The sequence below is a fragment of the Sus scrofa genome, chromosome 13 (genome assembly GCF_000003025.6).
Source record: "Sus scrofa isolate TJ Tabasco breed Duroc chromosome 13, Sscrofa11.1, whole genome shotgun sequence".
NCBI classification, from domain to species: domain Eukaryota; kingdom Metazoa; phylum Chordata; class Mammalia; order Artiodactyla; family Suidae; genus Sus; species Sus scrofa.
This window is the reverse complement of record NC_010455.5, coordinates 148,153,478-148,178,412: the sequence shown is the minus strand read 5'-3', so window position 1 is coordinate 148,178,412 and position 24,935 is coordinate 148,153,478. Positions and strand designations below refer to the sequence as shown.

Sequence of the window (24,935 nt, the reverse complement as noted above, 5' to 3'; positions counted from 1 at the left end):
TTAAGTAAAAATATGGTAACTACTCTATATGAATCTGTAGTAGTGGACACATGCCAGATATTTATCAAAATCCACAGAATGTATGGCACCAAGTGTGAACCCTAAGGAGAATAAACTATGGACTTTGGGTGATAATGAAGTGTTTGATGTAGGTCTGTTGATTGTAGTGAGGGTGTAACTGAGGTTAGGAATGTTACCAATGGGGGAGGCTGTGCCTCTGAGGGGGGGATATGTGGAAATTCTGTACTTGCCACTCAATTTTGCTACAAACCTAAAACTTCTCTAAAAAGATTAAAATGTTTAAAAGATAATTAGAGGTTAAGTTATAAAGTTTTATATTCTACCTGATCTAGGAGAGGCAGTCTTAAACCTAAAGCACCCATTTGGGATTAAAGCAGAGGAACATTCCAGACTGTGAGTTGAGTACTGTCAGGGTTTTCTGCAGTTTTTTTCAGCGATAAACAACTCTGTGCTTCTCAGAGGCTCATTTATCCAATGAGGACTATGTGTGAGGTCCTCTTCATAGATGTACCCTGAGGATAGATGAATCTCTGTACTAACATGGTTCTCATTTCTTGGATTAAAAGCACTTTACAAACCAATCACAGATCCATGTCTTTCCCACCTTATTTTTTTTATAGTTACACAGGATGAATGGAGAAGCAGCCGTACAATAGAAATAGAGATAAATCGGACTCTGGAAATACCATGCTTTCAAAATATCTCCTTAGAAATTTCACCTAAGCTCAACTTTTCTTGGCTGGTGGTAAGTGTTGCCCTTTTCGGTGAATAACTGCAATGATCTTTAAATATTAATTGAAGTAAAGTGAATAACGAGTAATAATAGGGAAGGAAACCTGCTGGACTAGAGGTGGGCATTATGTGGAAGGTTGCAGCAACACTAGGATTCCTTCTGATTCAGCAAGCCTCCAGCTGTTGAATGTAGCAACTTAGAAATTCGTTCCTAAAGAATAATTCTATCTCAAGCTATATACTAAACCATAATTCCAGAGAGAAAAAAAGTGTGAAATCCTGGGGAGGAGCCACATCCAGCATAAGCCCCTACTCTCACATATGTGTTTTACACATATGTGCAGAGAGGTATGGCCTCCCTTTTCCCAGAACCCTTACTACTGTGTCCTGGAAAACATACAACATTCCTCAGACTGGGAACACAGGCTCTAATGCTTATCAGGTACAGGTAGAAAATGTACATGAGAGAAGCAGGACCAGGATAAGAGACAGCCCTTGCCCAGCTCTGTTATTGCCACAGGTAATGGTAGGCCCATAGCTGCCATGTTTTCTGGCTTAAAAGAAAAATAAATAAATAAAGTAGAAATATTTTTTGAGAAATTTTCCAGTGCAAGCCAACTAACTGGCAGCTAGCTCTTAACCAATGTATGTAGTAGATTTCTAATACTACTGTGAAATCAGTTAATAACACAAGTCTAACACAATGACAAAGATAACCATAAACACAATTTTGTGAGTCACAGAATAGGGTATTTATTTAGATGGTCTGGAACATGATTATATTAATTTTCAGATCACCATCAAAGTGAAAACACAAGATTTAAAAATTCTTATGGAACTAATAGATGTCCATGAATATAGCAGCTGATACAGTCTGTAAGATACTGTATTCACATGGTTGATCATTCATCTTACACGTTACTAGATTTCTGTCTTGGGAACTAGACTTTTCATATAAAAAGATTTTTCTGAACATGTACCAAATCCAAAATAATTGACTTGCAAGTAGGCCTTAAAATACAACCTACTGGTAATTTTTTACTGTCTATTTTTTTGTGGTTTTTTAAAAATTTTTTATTGTTATTTTCCCAATACAATTTTTTTTCTACTGTACAGCATGGTGATCCAGTTACACATACATATATACATTCTTTTTTCTCCCATTATCATGCTCCATCGTAAGCGACTAGACATAGCTCTCAGTGCTACACAGCAGGATTTCATTGCTAATCCATTCCAAAAGCAATAGTTTTCACCTATTAACCCCAAGCTCCCAATCCATCCCACTCCCTTGCCTCCCACTTGGCAACCACAAGTCTTTTCTCTAAGTCCATGATTTTCTTTTCTGTGGAAAAGTTCATTTGTGCCGTATATTAGATTCCAGATATAAATAATAGTCAGTAGGATCAAAAATATTATATAATAACTTTCTCAAATCACCCTAAAATCTACTATGTGTCTTTGTCATCTGTCAAAAAACACATTCCCCCCCTTTTAGGGTTTGGTTTGCAAAATGTCCTGCCTGACGTTTTGCCTATCATTACTATAAGTCAGTTGTTCTTAACAAATTTGAACAACTGGTTCTTAGAAAAAACTTGCAACATCGAGGTGATGTTGAGAAGGCAGAAACCTGCTGTATGAAACATTGCTGTAATGGAAATGCACTGCCTACACCTTGTGTGCATTATTAATGTTTCTCACCAATGGGCAAAACATTTCCACCCTAATTATCACAATTTCACTATCAATGGGAATAGTAAAGTTTAATAGTAATAAATAAGAATAAAATTTAATAAAGCTTTACTTTAGAAATTTTTGCTGGCAAGTTGATCTGTAAGTGTTCTTATCTTATCTAAAAGGTATCAATGACAAGCAAATGTTAAAGCTTTTAGTTAGTTTGTGTCTTTTCTGTGACCCTGAGCCTCTCTAGGGCAAAGAGCTACATGACTTACTTCAAAACTCTGTAGCATCTAGTCTAGAAAATAGGCACGTAGCAAATATCTAATAAATAATTGAATGGATCTGTTTCTCTCTCTCATCTGCCCTCACCGTCCTATCTGTTGGCCTTATCTTAAATTGGTGATCACTAGCCCTCATGCTAGCTGTCTGGTTAATGAACACCTTAACCAGGCAGCTAGTATCAATGACTAGATAACTGATAAGCCATCCTTTAAGAGTTTTCTTCAAAGAAACTAAGAAGGTTATAGAGACATTATCTTTGAATCCTGCCAGGACATTTAGGATAAATGAGGGACAGAGAGATTGCACCTAAGGTCACACAGTGAGAGAGTGAGTCCTAAACCTCTACTGGAACTTCAAGCCATGCTCTCACTGTAAAGAATGCATCATGATTGAGACAACTTGAGGAATCTTTTTGAAAGAAACCTCTTTTCAAAGGGAACATTGTATTGGCAAATGTGCTGATTAAATTCCAACTGTGCATTCCCTTTTTAAATGTCAAAATCTATTTGCTCCTCTGATTTACATCCATACTCCACACTGCTGGCGCTGTGGGATTCAGCAAGTCTGAGATGAAATCATCTAATCTCCCATTATTAAGGACTGAACAGCAGCTCTTTATGTCATGACTGTTATAGGTCTGCAGAGAACATAAATATCCCCTCAATCCATATTTTAGTTCTTTAGTCTCTTGTTAAACTGGCAGTCATAAGCGTAATGATAACCGATTGTTCTTACAGACACGATATACAGGGACTTTTAGAAAAAGGTTAAAAAGTAGAGATAGTGAGGCTGAGCTCAGGAAGGTATAGAAACCTGCTGTATTGAACTCAGTAACTCTAGTACTCCCACTTCAAGTACTGTGTTAAACCCTGGAAACAATTTGGCGAACTAAAATTATTTTAATCTAGGTGGCTGGAAAACAAAAGCTATGTTCTATATGTGGAATTTTATAAAACCAAATTAATTCAGTCATGACCCTCATGGGAAAGGTTATTACTGGGATTCCCAGTTATCATAAAAATACTGTTTGCTCTGTGTACCTGTCCCTGTGCTAAGGCTGTGTGACATGTGTTGGTGGAGCATTTACTTTGCACTTGGGGATGTTACGTTCAAGGATCAGGACTACACTGAAGAAGAAAGGAGTCTGGTGCAAAGTGTGTATCTGACCTTTATCTAGCATGAGATGAGCGGTAACTAGGTAAACAAAAGGGTTAACCCTCAGTGTCCACTGAGGGTCCATGGGCCAGGTGGGATGATGTGCAAGAAGTCAGAGAATGTGTATATTTAGATGGAACGCAGTTGGTAGAGAAAGGAGAGATGATATTTTTCCCAGTTTATGTCCTGAAGCACAAGCATACTCATCGGGGAAATTCTGCATGCTTACTCTGGGAGCTTCTCAATACAGTCTAATATTCTGTGTTTATTCCAAACTATCATCCTGATTTCCCACAGTATAAATTTCAATTCAATCTAACAAACACATGTGAATCTGTTTTAAGTGCCAAGCCCTGCAGGGATACATAACTATGTTGGACATATTTCCCACCATGAAATACAGCTTTAATAAAAATGTTTTAAAAAAAATGGCAACATAAAGGGAAGAGAGTTTGATTCTGACTAAATGGACATGGAAAAGCCTCTTTGGTTAAGTCTGAGCTGAATAATTAAAGCCAGCAAAAAACAGACCCTGAACCTGTGAGCACATGTGGTGGTGTTGCCCAAAGTAGGCCTATGACCACTGTTGCTGAATAGAAATGCAGAGACAGTTTTGGGTGAAGGAGAAAAATAATAGCTTTATTGTTTGCTGGCAAAGGAGGCCACAGCAGGCTAATGCCTTAAAGACTGTGCCCTCTTTGGGAGAGATCAGGAGATGGTTTTACAGTTTGGGGAATGGAAAATGGGGCTATATATAGATAAGGATCAGGGTAGAGGCAAACCTGCATTGTCTTTCAAAGCTGGTGTTTCCAGGCCCCCAGGACTAGTTCTGGCAGTCCTTCCTTTGGGAGTGAAGAATGCTTCATCAAGTGGTTCTTCCATTTATTGGGGGTTTTAGTTGTACAGAATGGCTCAGGATATTTATTGTTCTATGTATTCCTTGAGGAGGAACCAGGACCCTGCCCTAAGGTTGCACTTTTGCCTCTTAACTGCTCCTCCCTGGTCTCTGCATCCCCTGCTTCCCTGATCAGCAACTGCCCTTTGGATTTCAGGGAAGGTCATGGAGGCTGAGGCTTATTCCCTAAAAACAAGAAATTGAAGACACAGAAAGAGTGAAGTGTCTAGCTAGCTCCATTCAGTAGTGGGGATGGGGGAGGTTTTGAGGGAATATTTGTTCTTAAAGTTGGTGAATAAAGAGAAACCTATGACTCTTCTCTTTAAAGTCATGAAAAGAAAGTGAGAAACCTATCAGATGCAAATGGTTCAATATTAGTATATAATGGATATAACTAAAACTTAGATGCTTATGTTTCTTAAAATTTTTATCTATAACTATGTCTTTTCAATATTCTCTTTTTTAGTACTTGCGATGTTTTGTATGTAAACAAAAATCGAAAGTGTACCATAAATACTGTTGGTTTTCTATGCTATGGGAAGCCCAGCTATTCGGAAAACAAAGCTGTCACCTTCTACCTGATGGCGGCTGACCCTAATTATCTCCACATAATCAAAAATAAAGTGCTAGCCAACTGACAGAGTGTTGACAACCAGTTGTGATGATTGGAAAAATGTTGTTGTGGCTCTATAAAATGGACGTGGGAAGCTTTGTAAGCAGCTTATTTTGACAGCACGGACTGGATAGAGAATAAATGGAGAAAAGTGAAGGTAGGAAGCAGTTAGGAGATGAAGAAACAGCAATCGATGCAGTTAACGGAATTTATTGAATGAGCTGGGTACACTCAGCATCTGCCTTGGTGCTGTGGCTGTGACATGGAGCTGCGGACCCATAGATGAGGTAACTTCACTAAGTCCAGTAGTACCCCAGTCTCTTTTCTGTATTGAAAATTCTGATTCTAGTACTAAAATAGGAACCCCTCTGCAAAATTTTTGTCAGGTCATTAAGAGACCTTCAGGAGGAGTTCTCCATGATTCATTATGATCCCACCCGCCCTCATCATACTAGTTGTTTTACCCAACTCCCATGTATTATTTAACTATGCATTTATTTTTGTTCTGTAGGTCCTGATGTTCTGTTTGTTTTTCTTGTAAATATATTCTTCTTCTCCAACAGAATCTCAGCAGAAAAGTCAAGGACTGTCCTTTCTACTGCTTTGGTGAGGCTGTATATAGCAAAGTCATTAGCAGCATGGCTCTTAGAAGGAAATCGTTATCTGCAAATCCTGGCTCCGCCATTTACTAGCTATGTGCCCTGGGAGCTAGAATTAGGGTGAGGTGAATAGAGCCTTAACCTTGGGTACAGAATTTAAGGGAGCACTCAAAAAATCATTAATCAAGTATATATCTCAATAAAGTATGTTTTAAAATCAAAATTTAGGGACAATCCATGATGAACAAAATGTCAGATGTTTAAAGAAAGGTATGTTCTTTGTTTTGAGACCCTGCTGTGTTGTTTAAAGAACAGGATTTCCCAATCAGCCTGAGGTTCCTGGGTCTTCATGGCAATGTGCCCCCCACGGGCGGGGTCTGAAGATTGACATGGCAGGAGAAAAGATTGAGCAACACATGGTTTTGTGTAGTCATTTTTCTAAATGTTAAATTGTAGAGGTTTTTTAAAAAACTTTTTCCACGGAGCCAAAATATGGGAGAATATTTTGATAAGTGCATGAAGAACCACACATTTTCCTCTTGCCTCAGAATTCTCTATGACCTTGGCTGTGTTGCCTAGCCTGAGTTTTAGTTCTATCATCCGCAAAAGGGGGCAATTATAGTACTGGCCCCATGGTTTTTCTATAAAGTACCAAATAACTTAGCACTGTACCTATGTTCAACATATTAAAAACTAATTTTTAAAGTGTTCATTTTAGGACTTGCCATAATTCTTCAGTTTAGCCAGGCAGAGAGTAAAAACTCATGAATTCACACCAGGTTGATCCAGGGGAGGCTGGTGGGTGGGGAGCTGGTATTAAATGAACATCTACTGAGAATTAGAACTCATGTAAGTGTCTTAGCTCTTTTGATTTACATTCCTTGTTTAATTGTAAGAGTCTACCAAGTTGAAAATCCCATGAAGTTTTAGAAATATTTATAAATATTAGAAAATTTATCAAAGTCTTTTCTTTAAAGAATAAGAAAAAGAAAACTGGGAAAAAATAAGGACTGTACAAGACCCCCTACCAGTCTGTTTCCTGCAGAACAGGCTACCTAGAATCATTATTATCAGGAGTTGAGGTATATTCTCTAACCCCTATCGCCAAAGGCTCCTTTCAGTTAACAAATTGTTCATTCTGTAATCTCCAATTTATAATCTCCAAATTCCTCTGGCTTCCTGGAATTTAAAAAATTTTTTTTCATTCCAGATAAGCCACAAAAATTTTTGTTTGTTTCATGATGATTAGGTTTTATTAATATGTGCTGTCTCTGAGGCATACTTGTCCCTTATTTGATGCTATGACTTAAGTACCTTCTTTGTGTGACTTTCGAGCAAGCTACTTAACTTCATTTTATTCCAGATTATTGTAAGGGAGTAAATAAGGTAAGACTTAAAAGTACTTGGTGCAGTGCCTAAAACACAGTAGATGCTAAGTAAATTTAAGCAGTGCCTAATAATAATATAGAAATTTAGTAGTGGATATAGCATAATATTAATATTGCTTCTCCCTCTTCCATGGGTAGATATTTATTTCATTGGTTGCCTGTAAAGTCTTTTCTCACCTCTCCTCCCATTTGCTCCCTGAAGGCAGACGCTCACGTGCAGGTTCTTGTCCTACCCCTTTATATCTAGGGCCTCTAACATCTCTCAGGATTCCCTGATGCTGTAGGTTACAGGGCACACTTTCCAACAGAATCTATCCTTCCAAACAAAGGAAGAAGTCTTTCCTCCACAATAGTCAGACTCCCAGAAAACGAACAAACAGAAAACCCTATGCCTAATTTTTTAAAAATATCTTTTCTCTTTCAATTAAACAACTCCGTTCAGTCACCCCTACTGCACAATAACGGAAAAGCAGTTTTTTTCATCAGTCACCATCCTCAGCCTCTGACTGCCCTTTTTCAACAACAAAGTGACAGATGGAAATGTTCCAACTGGCAAGACATTTACTGAAAGGCCAAGAATTCTGAACTCCAAGTCATACAAAAGCAGTCCCTGTGCATAGAACAGGAGCTGTAAAACTTAGCTTGTGTTAAAGAACCTGCAGGGGGAGCCTGCCTCCTTAATTGCTGGCCTCCTGCTCTGCAGACGCTGAGTGAAATGCTCTCATCTTTCTTCTGCTGGCACCACCCAATCCTTAGAGCTCCTTTGGGGCCCGTCTCCGAACATAAGCTCTCTCCTTTTCATTTTCTGTACCCTTCCTCATTAAGAAGACTCTTAGGTCCTTCTTTACGTAGGTATAAAGGTATATACTTTGTCCTAAGTGGGTTGTGTTCTCTGCTGATGGTATTATCTGTATATCTCTAGGTAAAGCTGATACCAGTCCTCACTATATTCACCTAAAAGAATTGTGTCTTATGTAAGGGATTCTACAAAGGATATTCTGGGAATATCTGTATAAATTATTTGTCTGCCTTCCTGTTCCCACTAGTTCTGCTCCAAGCCCAGCCTTGAATTCTCTCCCTTATCTAGCTTCCCTTCCCTCTACCCTGAATCTCTTGTTTTTTTAACCAGAGATTCCAAGTCACAGAACTTTGTTTTTCTTATTTCATGACCTCTTCCCCACCTGACACATACCCTTTTCAGTTCCTTCCATTTCTCCTGACCCCTGCGCATAATGATTCATCTGTGGTTTTGAGTCAGACCAGTAGGTTCTCAGCTCTGGCTCCTCTGGGGATCTTTTAAAAAATGCCCTGGGATGAGAGTCATCCCAGAACAACTGTGTTAGAATCTCCACAGAAGATGCTTGTGCATCAGAATGTGTTCAAAGCGACGCAGTTGAAAATATTGAGTTACACTAAAGGGATATAAGGACACAACCCTTCCTCCACCCTTGTGCCCCTCAAGAGTTCCCTCCTCACCAGGCCCTTTTCCCAACCCCTTGACTGACGCTGAACAACACTGTGGCACACCCAGAACCACGTCAGTGAAATTCAGATTAAGGCAAGAATAATGGAGGCTGTTTTTCACAGACCCAAAAATGGATATGGATAGAAACCAAGTAATCCAGCTAAACTCTGTGCTCCAAAATTCCAATTAATGTTTACAGCCTACTCTTTATGTGTCCTCTTTGAAGGTCACACACAGAAATAAGGCAGAAGGATCAGGGCCACAGCTAGGCTGAGGGAAGGAGGTGCCAAGGCACAACATTTAAGGAGGCACTGATTCTCAGGTGCCCAGCCTGCACTTATAAAATCCTGAGGGACCTCCTTAAATTTTGCATCCTAGGAGTCTCTTCTTACCTAATTTTGTTCCTGGCTCCAAGGGGAGCTAAAATGAGACCTTTTCTAAAGGAATTCTGGGAAGAGAGAATTTCTGTGATCACCCAGTTCAGTGAAGATTTGATAAGCAAAACTGATACAGCCTCCTGAGCACATCTTAGCATCAAGATTTCAAGACTTGAAATGAGAATTATGATCAGACATGAGCTCCCAAGGCTTACTTCCGAAATCTCACCCCTGATATACAGCTTATGGAAAGTTATGTAGGGGAAGTTTTAATCGGAAGAGCAGCAATTTTCTATTTGTATTAGGAGAGAATGACTGATTTTTATTTGAAGGTCAAGTGTAATGATACTTTTTCTAGTAACATACTCAGAATCTCTTTTTTTTTTTTTTTTTTTTTTTTGTCTTTTTGCTATTTCTTGGGCCGCTCCCGCGGCATATGGAGGTTCCCAGGCTAGGGGTCCAATCGGAGCTGTAGCCACTGGCCTACACCAGAGCCACAGCAACGCAGGATCCGAGCCGCGTCTGCAACCTACACCACAGCTCACGGCAACGCCGGATCGTTAACCCACTGAGCAAGGGCAGGGACCGAACCCGCAACCTCATGGTTCCTAGTCGGATTCGTTAACCACTGCGCCACGACGGGAACTCCCCAGAATCTCTTAATTTCACTTTCTCATTCATCGTCTCTATTGTTAAAGGTATAAATGAATTCATGCACGTGGAACACCTAGTCCAGAGCTGGCAGAGTTGAGTACTCAAAGCTGGTAACCATTTTGTCTCATCAGGAGGGTAATGGAACGCAGGAAACACTTATCACCCAAGATCACCCCATCAGCAGTTCCACATTTTTTAAAGACAGAGTCAAGCTGGGTACAAACTACACACTCCACCTCTCTCCAGTCCAAATCCACGACGATGACCAGAAGTTCTCTTGCCACATTGTAGTCAGGCCTGGCAAAATCTTGGCGAGCTCCACCACGGTCAAGGTTTTTGGTAAGAGTTTATGTTCTCTGGACTCACTGCCATCCTCCTGTCACTGTCTCCTGCCTTCTCTCCCCTAGAGAGGGAAGCACACTGTTAGCTGGAGAATAGCCACACAGGTGTGGCTATTCTGGAGTTCTGTTTGCCTTGACACTTGTCAGGCATGGTGGGAGTGGGGATGAGGGTAGGAAGCTACAGAATGACAGTTCAGTTAATGGAATAAAATCATGCAGGAAGCCGCAGATTAGTCATTTTCCTGGTAACCACTATCTTATGTGCAATTTTTTTTTTTTTTTTTTTTTTTTTTTTTTGCTTTTTAGGGCCACATGTGCAGCATATGGAAATTCCCAGGCTAGAGGTCAAATTGTAGCTGCAGCTGCTGGCCTACACCACAGCCACAGCAATGCCAGATCCGTGCTGCGTCCATGACCTGCACTACAGCTCACAGCGATGCTGAATCCTTAACCCACCGAGTGAGGCCAGGGATCAAACTCACATCCCCATGGCTACTAGTCAGGTTCGTAACCTGCTAAGCCACGACAGGAACTCCATTATGTGCAATTTTAGTTTCCTAAGAATAGTGGAAGTCTCTTTAATTATAACTGCCAAAGTCCGATTGCTTAGTTGTTAATTGTCTTAGTTGCTTGCTGGAGCAAGGTGGAATAAGGCCAGTGTACAAAAAGGAAGATGATAAAACAGTTCAAAGAAGCTCTGCAGGGTCCCCTCACCCCCAGCAAGGCCAGCTGGGGTGAGAGACTGTCCAGTTTCTCCAGCAAAGGAACCTGCAGGGGTGGCCTCTGACCTTGCATTTGCAGCAGAGTAGAGCCTAGCTGAAATATCCCCTGTGGCCTCAATCAAATTGCAGACACTCTGCAGGATGCAAATTTAAGAAATGTGAAAATTCTATTTTGCTCAGTGGTGCAAGGAAATATTAATAAACAGAAACTCTTGGCTTGGGATAGTTTTCATTTTTTGTGACCAAGATCTGTGTTTTTTAAAAAACATTTTTAAATGAAGACAAAGAAAAACAGTGATATGGATGAGCAATTAACTGTTTTTTAAAATGAGGTAAACAAAGAGAAAATAATTCATAGGACCTAAAATGTGGGCTGGTAGATTTTCCCTCAGTTATCTGAATAAGACAAGTGAAAAATCTTTGTTTTTCCTTGGCATCTTATTGCATAATTATTAGAGGTCACACAGTTCAGCATTCTGAAGGAAACATGAACCCCTTTAGTTCACAAAGAGGGGGATAACTACCGCCAAAATATATTTAGCTTGAAGTCTCTTGCTTATAGCTTTTCCTTTACCTCTTTCTCTGGCTCTCACTCTCTTCTTCCTGCCCTTCCCTCCCTCTTTCCCCATCTCTCCTCAGGGATGGTCTAGGAAACAATCAACTGCCCCTGATGATTAGTCAGGTTCCTTATGGAGCCTAAACAATGTCCTGCGATGAGTTGGAAAGACTATCCATCTCTTTTATTGATATCCCATGCTCTCATTTACCGGGGTATGATTGTCTTAGCACAAACATGAAACTGACTCATCTGGCCTGACTGCCCACGAATCAATAAAGGCAGCCATCCAGATAGGAAAAGAAATAATTCTGTGTTAAGCAAACTGTATGCCATTTGACCAAGGGTTTTTGTACCATAACTCGATCTCATTGCCTTGCCAACATTTAAACCATGTCCTGTATTTCTTTGCTGCATTAAAATACCTTCATCTTGGTGTGGATGCTTTTGACTCTTTTATATCTTACCCTTATCACCCTGTCTCTCCATCTCTCTGTCTATATTTCCTTTTGCTTCTTCTTTGAACACCTTTCAGTGGATCCTTAAAAATATGAGACTCTGCCTACTGCTCATAGAATTAGATTTTTTCCTGCTTCCTGGCCTTCTCCTTTAGCAAATGGACCAGCTAAGTTGTGTTTGGATAATTTTATCCAGTCTTTAATCTATTTGGGGGCATCACCCAAGTGTGTATCAGAGCAAGCCTGGCACACAGGGATAACACATACCTATTCAGAACCCACTCTGCCTCTCTGGGCAATTCCTCAAATAGAGTAAGCCAAAAACAAAAACACGAAAACCTTGAAGTAAATTCTCAACTGTATCCCAGAGCCATTCTGCACACCCTAAATCCAGTTTATTTCTTCTTCCTGAACACCTTCATTCTCAGACAGATCAGAGGCCAGAGGCGTGCCCTCTGCCACTCCTGGCACCCCTAGCACTAGCCTTCTCTGACTTTACTTTCTTTAGTAGGGAGTCACCTGCCATCACAAGTTTGCTCTCCTGCACTCCTAAACTCTGAACGTAATTGTCCTGAGCCCAAAAAAGAATCTGTCTCTCTCTGTCACCCCGCAGCTTTTAGGGATTGTTCTTTCTTTTAAGTCCTTCCTTCTGCTGGCATTTGCTGCTAATAGGAGAGCAGAAATAGCCCTCCTTCCACTACTGCTTTAGGTTATGTCTTGGTTTGGGTTTCCCTGAAAGAAAACTTTAGGACAAGAATTTGAATTAATTCATTTGAGAGGCAATCCTAGGAAACATAGGATTAGGAAAATATGTCCAACAAAGGGAAAGGAGATACTGTACATTATCAAGCTGGTTACCATTGTGGGTTTAGAGCTTTTTCCCTCTGGGAATGCTGGGAGAACAAATATCACAGTTATCCCAAATGAAGGCAACTAAGCTGGGGTATTTCCCTCCAGCTCCCATCTGTTATGGCCATGCACTCTCTGGAATTTCCAGTCTGCTCTGCTGTGGAAGGAGTGTGCTGCCACAACCCCAGTCAGTCTTCAGGAGGGAGTCAGAAATGCCTGGCCAGAGGCCTTCAGTGAGCAGAGGCTGAGAGGCGAGGGTTGTGTCAGTTTCTCCACTGGTTCATAGACAGCTCTGTCTGCTCCCCTTGAGAACTTACTTAAAGCTATTTCAGTTCAACGTAATGTTCTCAATGTCTGTTTGGTGCTGAACACTTTTTTGTTTTTCTTTTTAGGGCCGCACCTGCAGCATATGGAGGTTCCCAGGCTAGGGGTCAAGCCAGAGCTTTGGCTGCTGGCCTGTGCCACAGCCACAGCAATACGGGATCTGAGCCACGTTTGCAACCTGCACCACAGCTCATGGCAATGCCGGATCCTTAACCCACTGAACAAGGCCAGGAATCAAACCTTTGTCTTCATGGATACTAGTCAGATTTGTTAACTGCTGAGCCATGACGGAAACTCGTGAACACTTTTAAGTGCTGGGGATGGAGAGATGGATAAAACCCTCTGGCTTCCAGGCACTTAGCATCTAGCAGGAAAACAAAATCACTGAGGTTGTCCCTGGTATCTTCTAACACCAAGCAACTTAACAAGAATTAGGTGTTTTTCCTATCCCCTTCAGGGGGCCGTAACTTATGCTTTATTTAGTTCCAGGTGTTTGGACAAATAGAATACTCCTCTCTTCTCTATGCCTGCTGCCTGCCCCTTCCCTCTTCCACATTGCTCATTTCACCTGACTCACCCAGAATCATCACTCAAGAATCAGATGCCACCTCTTCCAAAAGCCTCCTCTTATTCCCCAACATTAGGTTAAAAGCTTCTCTTAAAAGCTCCCTTCAAATCCTACACATCCTCAATAACAGTAGTTATTTCAACTACATATACATATATATATTACACACATATATACATATATATTAATTTCTATTAATATACATACATATATATTAATTTCTATTTTATCTATCTATATTTTACATGAAAGTGTAAATTTCTTGAGGATGATGAATATTATTTTTTCACTTTTGTTTCCTAGGCATCCTGTATAGTGCTGGTACACAGTGAGAATTTAATAAATATCTGATGAGTTGTGAATTTTTCACACACACACACACACACACACACACCCTGGTGACCAGGAAGGGTATCATTCAGTGCCACTAACTGTGCTTTTCTTGCCTTTAAGCTAAGCCAGAAATCCCCATGATTGTGGAAAATAATTCCATGGATGTCCTTGGAAAGGTGAGTCACTTTAAAGCCTTTGAAAATCTACAGTATAGTGTGGCAGGGTGTGTCAGTTTGCATCATTAGCCAGAATGTTTTCTCAGAGGATCCTACTCCAGTTAACTTCTGGAGGGGATGAAGGAAAGCTGAATTGATTCAAGAAACCAGATGGGGATCCTTATTTTCTGACTTAGGGCTCTCAGAACATGTGATCTTGTGATCTTTAGTCCTTAAATTTCCTGGAAAAATTGTCTCAGTTGTTTAAATTTTGTTTAATAAAAATTGAAGTAGATAGTGAAGGAAAACTAGGGCAGAAAGCAGTGGGGATCTGGTGTAAGAATGAGGTTTTTGCTCAGCTGATATTTAATTTGTTCTAATTCATTTCCTATACCAGCTTTTCTAATATTTGTATTTTTAAGCGACAAGAGGAAATATGCCCTTCTGAACTCCTTCAGAACCCTGGCTAGTCCTTAGGCAGTAGGAGAAAGAGCAGGAGAAAAAGAAAATGAGAATAGGGCCCCCTGACTTTAATTTCTCGTCGGTAGTTAGCTTCTAGTCTTTGGGACCTGGGTTCCCTTCCCACCTAGTCCTCTTGCTGGCTGTGACCTTGGGCTAATTACATCAAACCTTTGTAGTCAGTTTTCCCATATGAAGGGGATAAAGGGAGTATCAGCACATTGTTGCTGTTTTTAAGAATTAAATGAAATAATGTATGAAAAGTTCCTAGTATATTGTTTGGTGTATGTTAAGTGCTTGGTAAGCATTTTTGTTGTTGTTGTTATGTGTTGATCAGCTGTCTTGTGGTATTATGACTTCACTCAGTCTTTTCAAAACTCCAAGTAGAGCCGTGAGCTGTGGTGTAGGTTGCAGACGCGGCTCGGATCCTGCGTTGCTGTGGCTCTGGCGTAGGCCGGTGGCTACAGCTCCGATTCAACCCCTAGCCTGGGAACCTCCATATGCCGCGGGAGCGGCCCAAGAAATAGCAAAAAGACAAAAAAAAAAAAAAAAAAAAAAACTCCAAGTAGAATAAATATTCTCATGAATTCTCAAACATTTCCTGTTATGCAAGGTGCAAGAAAATTATACTCGCATTCTAGTTTCCTCTAGACCCAAGAATATTTAGTTATTTAAATAACCATGATTTCTTGTCATCATTTTTACTGAATATCAGTCATATAATTTGACAGCTGCTTACAAGCCATGGTTCAGTCAGTGTGGTGCAGTTTTAAATGAGTGTATTAGCCAAGTCTTTGTATCTTTTGTTGATTTTATGGCTGGCTTAGTCTCTTAGATTGTTACTGTAGGTGAGAGTACATAGGAAAGATTTCCGTGTTTTTTGTTTCACTGTAATTATTTTTCAAGTTTATTAGTGGACTTCATTTCAGTAGTTTAAATAAAACCAAAAAAAATCTAAAATCTGGTGTTTGGTAGGCTTTTTTCTTTTCTTTTACTTTTTCTTTTTTGGGGGGGCGGGGGGAGGTTCTTGAGCCAGTGTTTACAGGTAATATGGACTCAATCTAGATATAGAGTCACAAGCTTGGATCCAAGAATTTCAGTTTAAAAAAAAAAAAAAAAGAACTTTGTCTTATGTGTCATCAGATATTCTCTTCTGTACCCAAGCTTCCCTAGGCAATGACTAGACAAATCAAAGGACTTTTCCTTCCTGGGGAATTAGTGAATAATCTCTCACCAACTCCATGAAACCAGCTACAGGATACAGCTTGTCTATGGATCTTTTAAGACCTTGCCAGACATTAGTAATTCCTCACTCTAGTATTCTTATAATCCCCACTGCATTTATAATAACTGATTAACTCTTCAGAGCCCTTTCACATGCCTTTATCATCAATACTTCCAATAAACCACTGAACTATAGAACATCTGTCCTTTTTCAGATGAGAAAGTGGGGCCTCCAGAGTCTAAACCACTGGCGGAGTCACTAACAAAGGGCAGGGCTGGGATGAGGATTTAGTCTGTCCATATTCGGGCAGGATGGCATCACAAAAAGAGGTCATGCTTCAGGGGTAGATAGAACTAAGGTCAGATCGCAATTCGACCACTTCCTAGCTCCACAGCCTCATCAAGTAGTTAAGCTCTCTGAGTCCCAGCTAAGTCAGCTCTAAAACTAGCTGGGACTCCAGCTCTAAAACAATAAATATTCCACAGGGTTCTTAGGTGCCTTTAGTTTGTGTACTGTACTGGAGTACGTAGCACAGAGTAGGTATCTTGGGAATGTTTTTTCCTTCCCCACCACTCTTTCACTTATTCTTCCTCTGCATGTATATTCATACATCTACTGTGTGATCGATTCTAGAAGACAGTGGGATAATGGAAAAACAGAACATAGATAGTGGAATCTGATAGAGCTGGGTCTGAATTCTCCTCCATCACTATCAACTCTGGACCCTGGACCTCAGCTTCTGAGCTGCCTCATCAGTGACCAGGGACAATGATCCCAACCTCACAAGGGTGATACAAGGACCAAATGAGAGAATTCTATGCCAAATGAGAGAACTCTATGAGATGATGCCAAGTATCTATCATCTGGCAACCATTGTGTTCAGTAATGGTAATTTCCTACCTTCCTCTTTTTGCCCCTTAGAAATTGAGTCACTTGTATGTCTTGGATGCTTACTAGGTGCTACATATTCACTGCACCAGCAGCCCTCAGTCTTAGAACAATAGGGATTTGGTCAGCTGTGAGCTGTGTCTTCCAGTGTTACTAGCTAAAGTTACAAAAAAGCTTCTGCTTAATTATTTTCCTTATAGGCTAGAAAAGCCCCCAAACTATTCTAACAATGATGCCTTTCAGGCTAAGACATGCTGCAGTGTCCAAGGAGAGTGTAACCTCCGTGGATGTCATATTCTTGCATGTTTCCAAGGGCTCAGCTCAACCAGGCCAGGCTGCCAACACAGCATGCAGCTTCACCTCCAGCTCAGTAGAAAGAAAGGGAGTCTTTAACCTAAATGTCAGGGCCTCCCATGTAGCAGATTTTTGCATTCGAGCAAAAGATACTGGTCCAAAGAGCCCCTGATCCACAGACCCTGGTATATTTCACTCAGATGATGCAGCAGAAGGTGGCACAGGAGAGATACATGAAAACTCTACTCAGCAGGGCATCTTTCCATGAGCCATACATGTCTCTTTTTTGAGCCTGTGAATAAAAAATAGATCATCTCCATGGTTCTGTCCTTGTTATTCTCTAACTTTATTATGTTTGACAAAATTTAAGAAAAAAAAATCTAAATAAAACTACCTCATGTAAAACTTAGGAAATAAAAGCAGATGGAGTTAAAATGCCTCAAAGGGGAGAGAGGCCAAATAATAAGAACCATGGGAAACGGACCCCATAATCTAAAACCACACATCAGAGTTTAGCAGCATAGCCCCAGTAGCTACTTACAGAACTTGATTGTTTCTGTTTATTTCCTTTTGGTTTGGCAAAGCCTGAGTTTTTGTGGATTCCTTGACCTTAAGCTCCATTCCGTGTGTACACGTGTATGTGTGTGTGTAAGATTAGACATTGCAGCCTTCTCCCCTTCCCCATCAGCATCTTTTGTGGCACAATAAGGGTCCAAGTCCAAATCTCCAGCCATGTGGCTGCCAGCCTCATTATCATTTGCAGTGTTGAGCCCCTGAGCTTTCACCACAGATGGAGAAGGTCATAATGGGGCACCACACCCCTGTGGAGAAACTACAAAGGAAGTGAAATCTTTAATATCAGGCAAGTTTCTAGAAAAAAAAAAAAACGAGATTACAGGACTCTAGTGCAGCCTGGGTTTTTCACAAGCCTGGTGTTTGGACCTGTATCTGTTCCACAAACAGCTCACGAGGAGCACAGGTCTGGCTGTTAAGAGCTGCTGACATGTCTAAGAACAAGCAATTAGAAGGAGCCAAGGAGGCGAGGACTGAACAAGGCATGACGCCATTATTATACCATGATTTTGTCTGCTTTGGGGGAGATGGGTGCCTCAGGTTATCTATACAATGAGATGCTTCTTTATCTCCTCTTGTCTTCCTCAGCTCTCACCATCTCCTCTTCCTCACTCCCAATTCCATTTTAATTATTATTATTATTATTTTTTTTTTTTTGTCTTTTCTACAGCCACTCCCATGGCATATGGAGGTTCCCAGGCTAGGGGTCTAATCAGAGCTGTTGCTGCCGGCCTATGCCAGAGCCACAGCAACGTGGGATCCGAGCCGTGTCTGCGACCTGCACTGCAGCTCACGGCAACGCCGGATTGTTAACCCACTGAGCAAGGCCAGGGATCGAACCCAAAACCTCAAGGTTCCTAGTCGGATTCGTTAACCACTGTGCCACAACGGGAACTCCCCAATTCAGTTTTTAAACAAGAGTTATAGGTTCTATAGGAATCATCCAAAACAAGTCAGCTCTGGCACAAAGGCCAAGGTACTTTAGCTTGATTTTTTTCCTATTCCCAAGTTAACATTTTAACGTGTCCTCAGCAGCCCAGGGAATTTCCCTCTCCATATGGACTGCAGGATCCCTTTTTTTTCAAAGCATCTCTGAATATTTAAAGATGAGTAGCTTTTTAAAAAAAATCTGAAAACAATGCATTAGCATGCAGTTAGTATTTTAAAGACCGGATCATATTCCAAAACTTACTGTTCAAATGAATGAGTGGTCTGTGTGGTCTATGGGGACAAAACAAAAGCCACTTCACTCATTCTAATTGACCTCAGAAGCTAAGAAAATGTTCTCTCTCCTTCACTCTCCCAGACAGTCAAAGTCTTAACCTTTCCGTGGTGAATTTTTTCTAGGGAGCTGTCTCTCTTCTCTTATTTGTACTTGTCTTCTCTATCCCTTTTTCTTCCTTTTTTACTTTTCTGTCTCTGTTCTTTATTTCTTCTATTTACCCTATCACTCTATCTTTTTATTTTTCTTTCCATTTCCTTCATCTCTTTCTCACACACTTCCTTTAACAGACCTTAAGATGAAGTCAAATTGTTTTTGAAAATATTTATGAATACATTTTTGTATCCTCTATTCTTTGAGTTTAATTCAAGGGAGTTGAAGAGTCTTTGTCTCTGTGCTAATTTTGCACTAACTGCTTATGTGTTAGATTGTTGGAAAGACTTACGGGCCTCAGACAGGTTATGCTGATGAAACAGCTTTACAAGCAGTTGCAATAATGGGAGAAGGATGATCCTCCGAAGGGTCTGGAGATGTCAGGCTCCAGCTTCTTTGTCCTTGCACTGCTGGGTCCCACAGAATATGCTTTGTGTGCAGGTCTCGAATCAACACCAGCGTATGTGCAAACACTTCTATCCCAGGAAGCCTAATCCTTGCTCGTGGTGGGATCTCAAGAGTGAGCTGGTCACATAGGTACATTTCAGCCACCCAACCAGCCTCAACCATCAAAACCTACAGCCCCACCAAAACCCAGTTCTAGGCATAAATTCCATTATTTTCCCTCAACATCTTGCCCCCAAACAACTCACAGACCCATGGCAGCAAAAAAACATTTCTCTTTAATTAGTATATATTAAAGTTTTGATCAGTACAGCTCCAGGAACCCCATAGATAAGCATTTGGTCAATCAAAGCCTGCTGAGATTAACCTCTCCACCCTACGCTCTCTCTTAGAACCCAAATCCCACTAAGCCACTTGGCTGTTTTTTTAAACTGGAACTAAAATGGCTTCTTTGCTATGAGTCTAAGGTCAGTGTTTTCAAAATAGATTCCATCAAGCCCATTTAAACGAAGTGGAAGGGATGAGCTGCTGTAGGCTGGTCTTTCTCCCTCTGGCAGGCCTCCTTCTCAGCCCTTATTTTCCGCTTCATCTCCAGGATGGCCCTTTCTACCTCCTCCAGGGCTCTTTCTCTCCTTTCCACAGCCCTCTCCCGCCATTCCACTGCCCTCTCTCTCCTAAGGATTTCCCTTTCTCTTTGACTGGCCCATAAAGCCAGGGCCCCCACCTGCTCCAGGAGCCTGGCCCAGTCGCCCTCAATGCCCATAGGGAGCTGGGGCCCTTGAAGACTGGGGTCTTGGCGCTGCCCTGCCTGCCCGTGGCCACCCTTCTCCAGCTCCTCTTTGTGCATGCTTTTCAGATGCTTCCACAGGGCCGTGGTGCCCACGTTAACCCCAGGGCCACGGCTCACCTGCCTGCCACACAGACGGCAGGTGGCATATTGGTTGGGGTGGTGCCCAGCACGGGCAGGGGCCAGGTGGAAGTACTCCCAAGCCTCCGAAAAGCGGCTCCCCTTGTTGTGGGGCATTGGAGTGGGAACGGCACCAGCCAAAGGGCCAACCAGTTCTCCTGTCTCACTGACCTCCTCCTCCTCCTTCACTTCTAAATGCCCTTTCGCTTTCATCCTGGTTCCCTCCTCTTCCTCCTCTTCCCGCCTCATCCTGTCTCCTCTTTACAGCTTTCCTGAAACGAAAAGTCTCAAAGGCCAAATGTGTACTTGGGAAGGGACTGTGGTAGTTCTTAGAGATTTGCAATAATGGTCCAAGGCTGGTGACACCTGGGTGGTGTGATGTTTCCTTCTTTCTGCTTCACTGAAGAGTCAGGGTGAGTCAGAGCCAAGCAAAATGTCCTCAGAGGCTCTCATGTACATTCTTTCCATGACCCGAATACACGCCGATCTCTCCTTGGCTGGGCCAGAAGATGAAACAAAACAGTGCAACAGTTACAATCCTCTTCAGTAAGTTCAGTGTTCTCTGCATCAACCAGCACCACAGGTGTTTTTCAATATTGAAAATTTTAGATTTTCTCTTGATTCTCCTCCTGGCGGCTTCTGATGTTTCTGTGCTCCCGGAGACCTGTACAGTGTGTTTTAGAGGCAGGAGGAGCAGCCTCAGGGTCCAAACGCTCCAGAACCCCTAGGGCTGGGGCCTCACTGGGCTCTCTCAGTGTGGACAGATGCTGGCATAGGAGAGACTCATGCTTCCTAAGAACAGTTGCAACAGGCAGTCCAGAGGCTACAGAGCCTGCCAGGGTCTGGGAAATAAAGTTCCCAATGTGAGGTCAGTTTGTCCCTAGGGAAGTCCCTCTGGGGCTGAGATTCTAAGAACTCCAAACAGCAGGCTTAGCTGTTTTCAGCAGGAGGAGCTGACATGCATAGAGGAGAGAGAGGCGGAGCACGTTTCCACAGACCTGGTTGTGCCCAGTGGTCCTCAGCAAGCATCTCACCACATGCCACCTTCCCGGGCACCATCACCTACAAAGCCAACAGCTGATGAGAAACTTCCTGACAGCAATTTTCCAGGTGTTTGGCTTCGGTACCCCATTTTAAGGGTAAATAAACGAAATGGAAATAGAAAATTATGGTATGTTTTGAAAACAGCCTGACTTCTCAAGTGATTGAGAGCCTTATTTGTCAGGCTTTGCGACCCAGAACAGTTAGGAGATGCCCCCCAGGTACAAGTGGGTACTTACAGGTAAGCAAGCCTCCAGACTGGTCTCCGATGGCTCCCGTGCAAGGCGAATGCTCCCACTACCTGGGAAGGCTGTTAGCTGACTCCTGCCTGTGGAGGAGAGCACCTCCAGTTCCTGTTCCCTCCCACTTCCAGGGAAGCCTGGTTTCCAAGTGGGTGTGTCCCTGCCTGTAGGGTTTTTCTGCAACTTCCGAGACACAAATGCAAACCTTTTCTCCACTCCCCCTTCCACCACTGAGAAAAGTGGTCCCTGGCAAATGTCAGGCAGTAAAACAGTAAGTCAGGCACCTACAAGTTTTAGTTCTCTTTCCAGAGGACTACATCATCTGGACTCTCAACCAAAGAAGGAGATTTAAGAGGAGGAAATGGTGAAATATGAGCAGAAAAACCGCATGCCTCAAGGACCTCTGTGGTTTCAAATATTTTGTTCAGTTGTCAGACTGTGAATCTCCATTTTTGGTTGGAAGCTGTGGATGTTGAACAGTCAGTAGAAAAGGCAGAGAATTTGCAGAAAAGGGAAGATGAAGTAAAATGACTCACCTAACCCCAATTTGGAGAAATAAAGCAAATCGAGAAACGTATTTGGGGTTGCTTTGTATTATGTTATGTAACTAGAATTGGAAAAGCTGGAATCTATGGGAATGAAATAAAGGGACAATCACAATTTCAGCAAAAAATATGTATCTGTAAGTTTAGAAAGAAAAACCTACCAAGAAATATAGGCACATCTTAGAGAAGGTGTCCATGGAAGGAAAACACCTTGCGTTATAGGAGAAAATATAGAAAGGGTAGCATAGAAAACATGGAGAGACTGAAAGTTAAATTTCAAGTGAAATATGAGTGTTGGAGTTCCCGTCGTGGCGCAGTGGTTAACGAATCCGACTAGGAACCATGAGGTTGCGGGTTCGGTCCCTGCCCTTGCTCAGCGGGTTAACGATCCGGCGTTGCTGTGAGCTGTGGTGTAGGTTGCAGACGCAGCTCGGATCCCGCGTGGCTGTGGCTCTGGTGTAGGCCGGTGGCTACAGCTCCGATTCGACCCCTAGCCTGGGAACCTCCACATGCCGCGGAAGCGGCCCAAAGAAATAGCAAAAAGACAAAAAAAAAAAAAAAAAAAAAAAAAAAAAGAAATATGAGTGTATGGGGCGTGGGGAGAATCCAAATAGAAGGAAGAGTTGGTAAACAAACTTTTTTAAAAATAGATTTCCCTTTCTAGAGTAAAAAACTAAATATTTTCAAACTGATTCTATGAGAAGTTCTTTGGAAAAAGTCTGTCCAAGCTTAAGCAAACTGAATGTGGGATAAATTACAAATGGCCACCATTTTAGTATTTTATTTGTGGAAATAAAGGAATGACCCATCTTCCAGCCAGATTTGGATTCATTTTTCCTGATTCATCTACCTCATCCTGCCCTGACCTCTGCTTGCAGGACAGCATCTCCAACTCAGTCAAAAGCCCGTGAACCCAGTCCATCTGTCCATCCTTGTGAATTCCTCACTCGTTTCTACCACATCCTACCTGTAGGATCCAGGCCCAGCTCTTCCTGTTCACACAGTAATCCTGTTCTCCAAATTATTCCCAGATTTCACCCTTCTCTGCACCCCCACAGAACTGTCCAAATACTTTTTGGCACTTATTATGTAATTCTTTGTGCTATTGCTCATGTATTCCATATGTATTTAGAATAATGTTCCGGAGAAACCAATAAGTTGGCTAGTTTCATGAATACTACAGACACACATTGAATGATTTTTGACTTCTCAGCAGAGGAAGGGTATGTGTGTGTGTGTGTGTGTGTGTATGGGTGCACACGCTGGTGTGCATGTGCACATAAGCTCTTGTGCATATTTACCTCACATTTTGTTTTTAAATTTAACATGATTTTCTTCTTAATCATTTGGGAGTTCCCAAATACAGTTCATCTTGCTCAGCAAAACTATATGTGCTTGACATTTCATAACATGTTCGACTTTAACTTGAACTAGTTTAGCCTGTGGCTCTTTAAAGACTAGAGGAGTTTCAGCACAGGAACCATATTCCTAACAAAATCTTGAAACACTGTCTGGAGATGATAGAGCATATTTGAAATCTGAATTATTCCATGAAATCTGAATTCAGAGAATCTGTAAAAGTTCATCTTTTTAACACGTTTATCAAGTTGACAAGAAATTTCTTCAGTGACATGTTGTTGCCTTTATGAAGTAATAGAACCCCTTCTTGTTCCTGGTATTATCATATCATCATCATACCATCATGAGATGGAGAAAATGAATCATTTCATGTATTATAGGGGTTAAAGTTTAATATAAACCTTCACAACTTTTTTTTTTGGTCTTTTTTTGTGTGTGTCTTCTTAGGGCCACACCTGAGACACATGGAGGTTCCCAGGCTAAGGGTCCAATTGGAGCTGCAGCCGCCTTGCCTACGCCGCAGCCACAGCAACGCAGGATCCAAGCCGCATCTGTGACCTACACCGCAGCTCATGGCAACACCAGATCCTCAACCCACAGAGCAAGGCCAGGATCAAACCCACGTCCTCATGGATGCCAGTTGGGTTCGCTAGCTGCTGAGCCACAATGGGAACTCCCCTTCACTTTTTTAAAATATTTTTTTCCTATAACTCTTACATGGACCACTTCAGGATAAACATCAATCTTCGGCATGTTATTGGATTAATAAACTGCTTTTTCTTTCCTTTACTTCAGAATATATTTCATGGGACCTGGTTTTCCTTTTGGACGGAAGTGACATAATTTCATGGATCTGCATTCCTGTTGCCTGCCATTGTCAAGTGCTGAGTGGGTGGGAAAACTGGGGACTGCAGTGTTTGCTACCTACCATTTTGGCTACAACAGATAATGGCCTTTGAAAGTCTCATGACTTCCTTGAGGTTCTTGCAGTGATGGATGTTAAAATGCATCTCAGTGGGACCGCACCAGAAAGATGTAACTTAGTATCCTTAGGTTTGGTTTCTCAGCTCTGCTTAGAACCAGACTCTTGGTATAATTAGTCTGTGGGGAAGTGGATTGCATGTAGTTAACTGTTCTTCACTAGTTAAGTAGTATATTCATCCATTGTGGAAGATATTTGAGAAGACCTAGGGCTGGTCATATGTAAAATACATATATCTCTTGCTGAGAAAACATGAACTATAAATGAGTTTATAATTTTGCAGTGTCTCAAATAAAATAATAAGGACCCACTAAGCCCTGTTGGATATTTTCCCCAGGCTCTTGAAGAAACCACCATCTCACAAAGAACAAACACATTGTTGGAAAAAAACCATAACTAACCCTACCTCTGAGCTCCCTGGTTTTGTAACATAAGCTACCTGTTCTTCTACTTCTTTCTTATTTTAGTACAAA

At 41.6% G+C, this 24,935-nt stretch overlaps 2 protein-coding genes across 4 annotated transcripts in view; one reads left to right on the top strand and one right to left on the bottom strand.

The window, feature by feature from the left end:
* Positions 1-24,935, top strand: part of CD96 (CD96 molecule) — an 88,849-nt gene that overhangs the window by 13,860 nt on the left and 50,054 nt on the right. For all 3 annotated transcript variants that reach the window (XR_002337494.1, XM_021068492.1, NM_001243480.1), the window contains 3 exon segments: positions 642-766; positions 9,993-10,200; positions 14,133-14,188. Coding sequence is in view for 2 of the 3 variants with exons in the window: in XM_021068492.1 (XP_020924151.1) it covers positions 642-766; positions 9,993-10,200; positions 14,133-14,188 (389 nt within the window). In the remaining variant the exon portion in view is untranslated.
* On the bottom strand, positions 19,644-21,903 carry ZBED2 (zinc finger BED-type containing 2). The gene is made up of 2 exons (XM_003483325.4): positions 21,574-21,903; positions 19,644-21,355 (listed from the first exon to the last, which is right to left on the bottom strand). Exon 2 carries the CDS (start codon positions 20,540-20,542, stop codon positions 19,889-19,891), a length of 654 nt encoding a protein of 217 aa, XP_003483373.1. The 5' UTR covers positions 20,543-21,355; positions 21,574-21,903; the 3' UTR covers positions 19,644-19,888.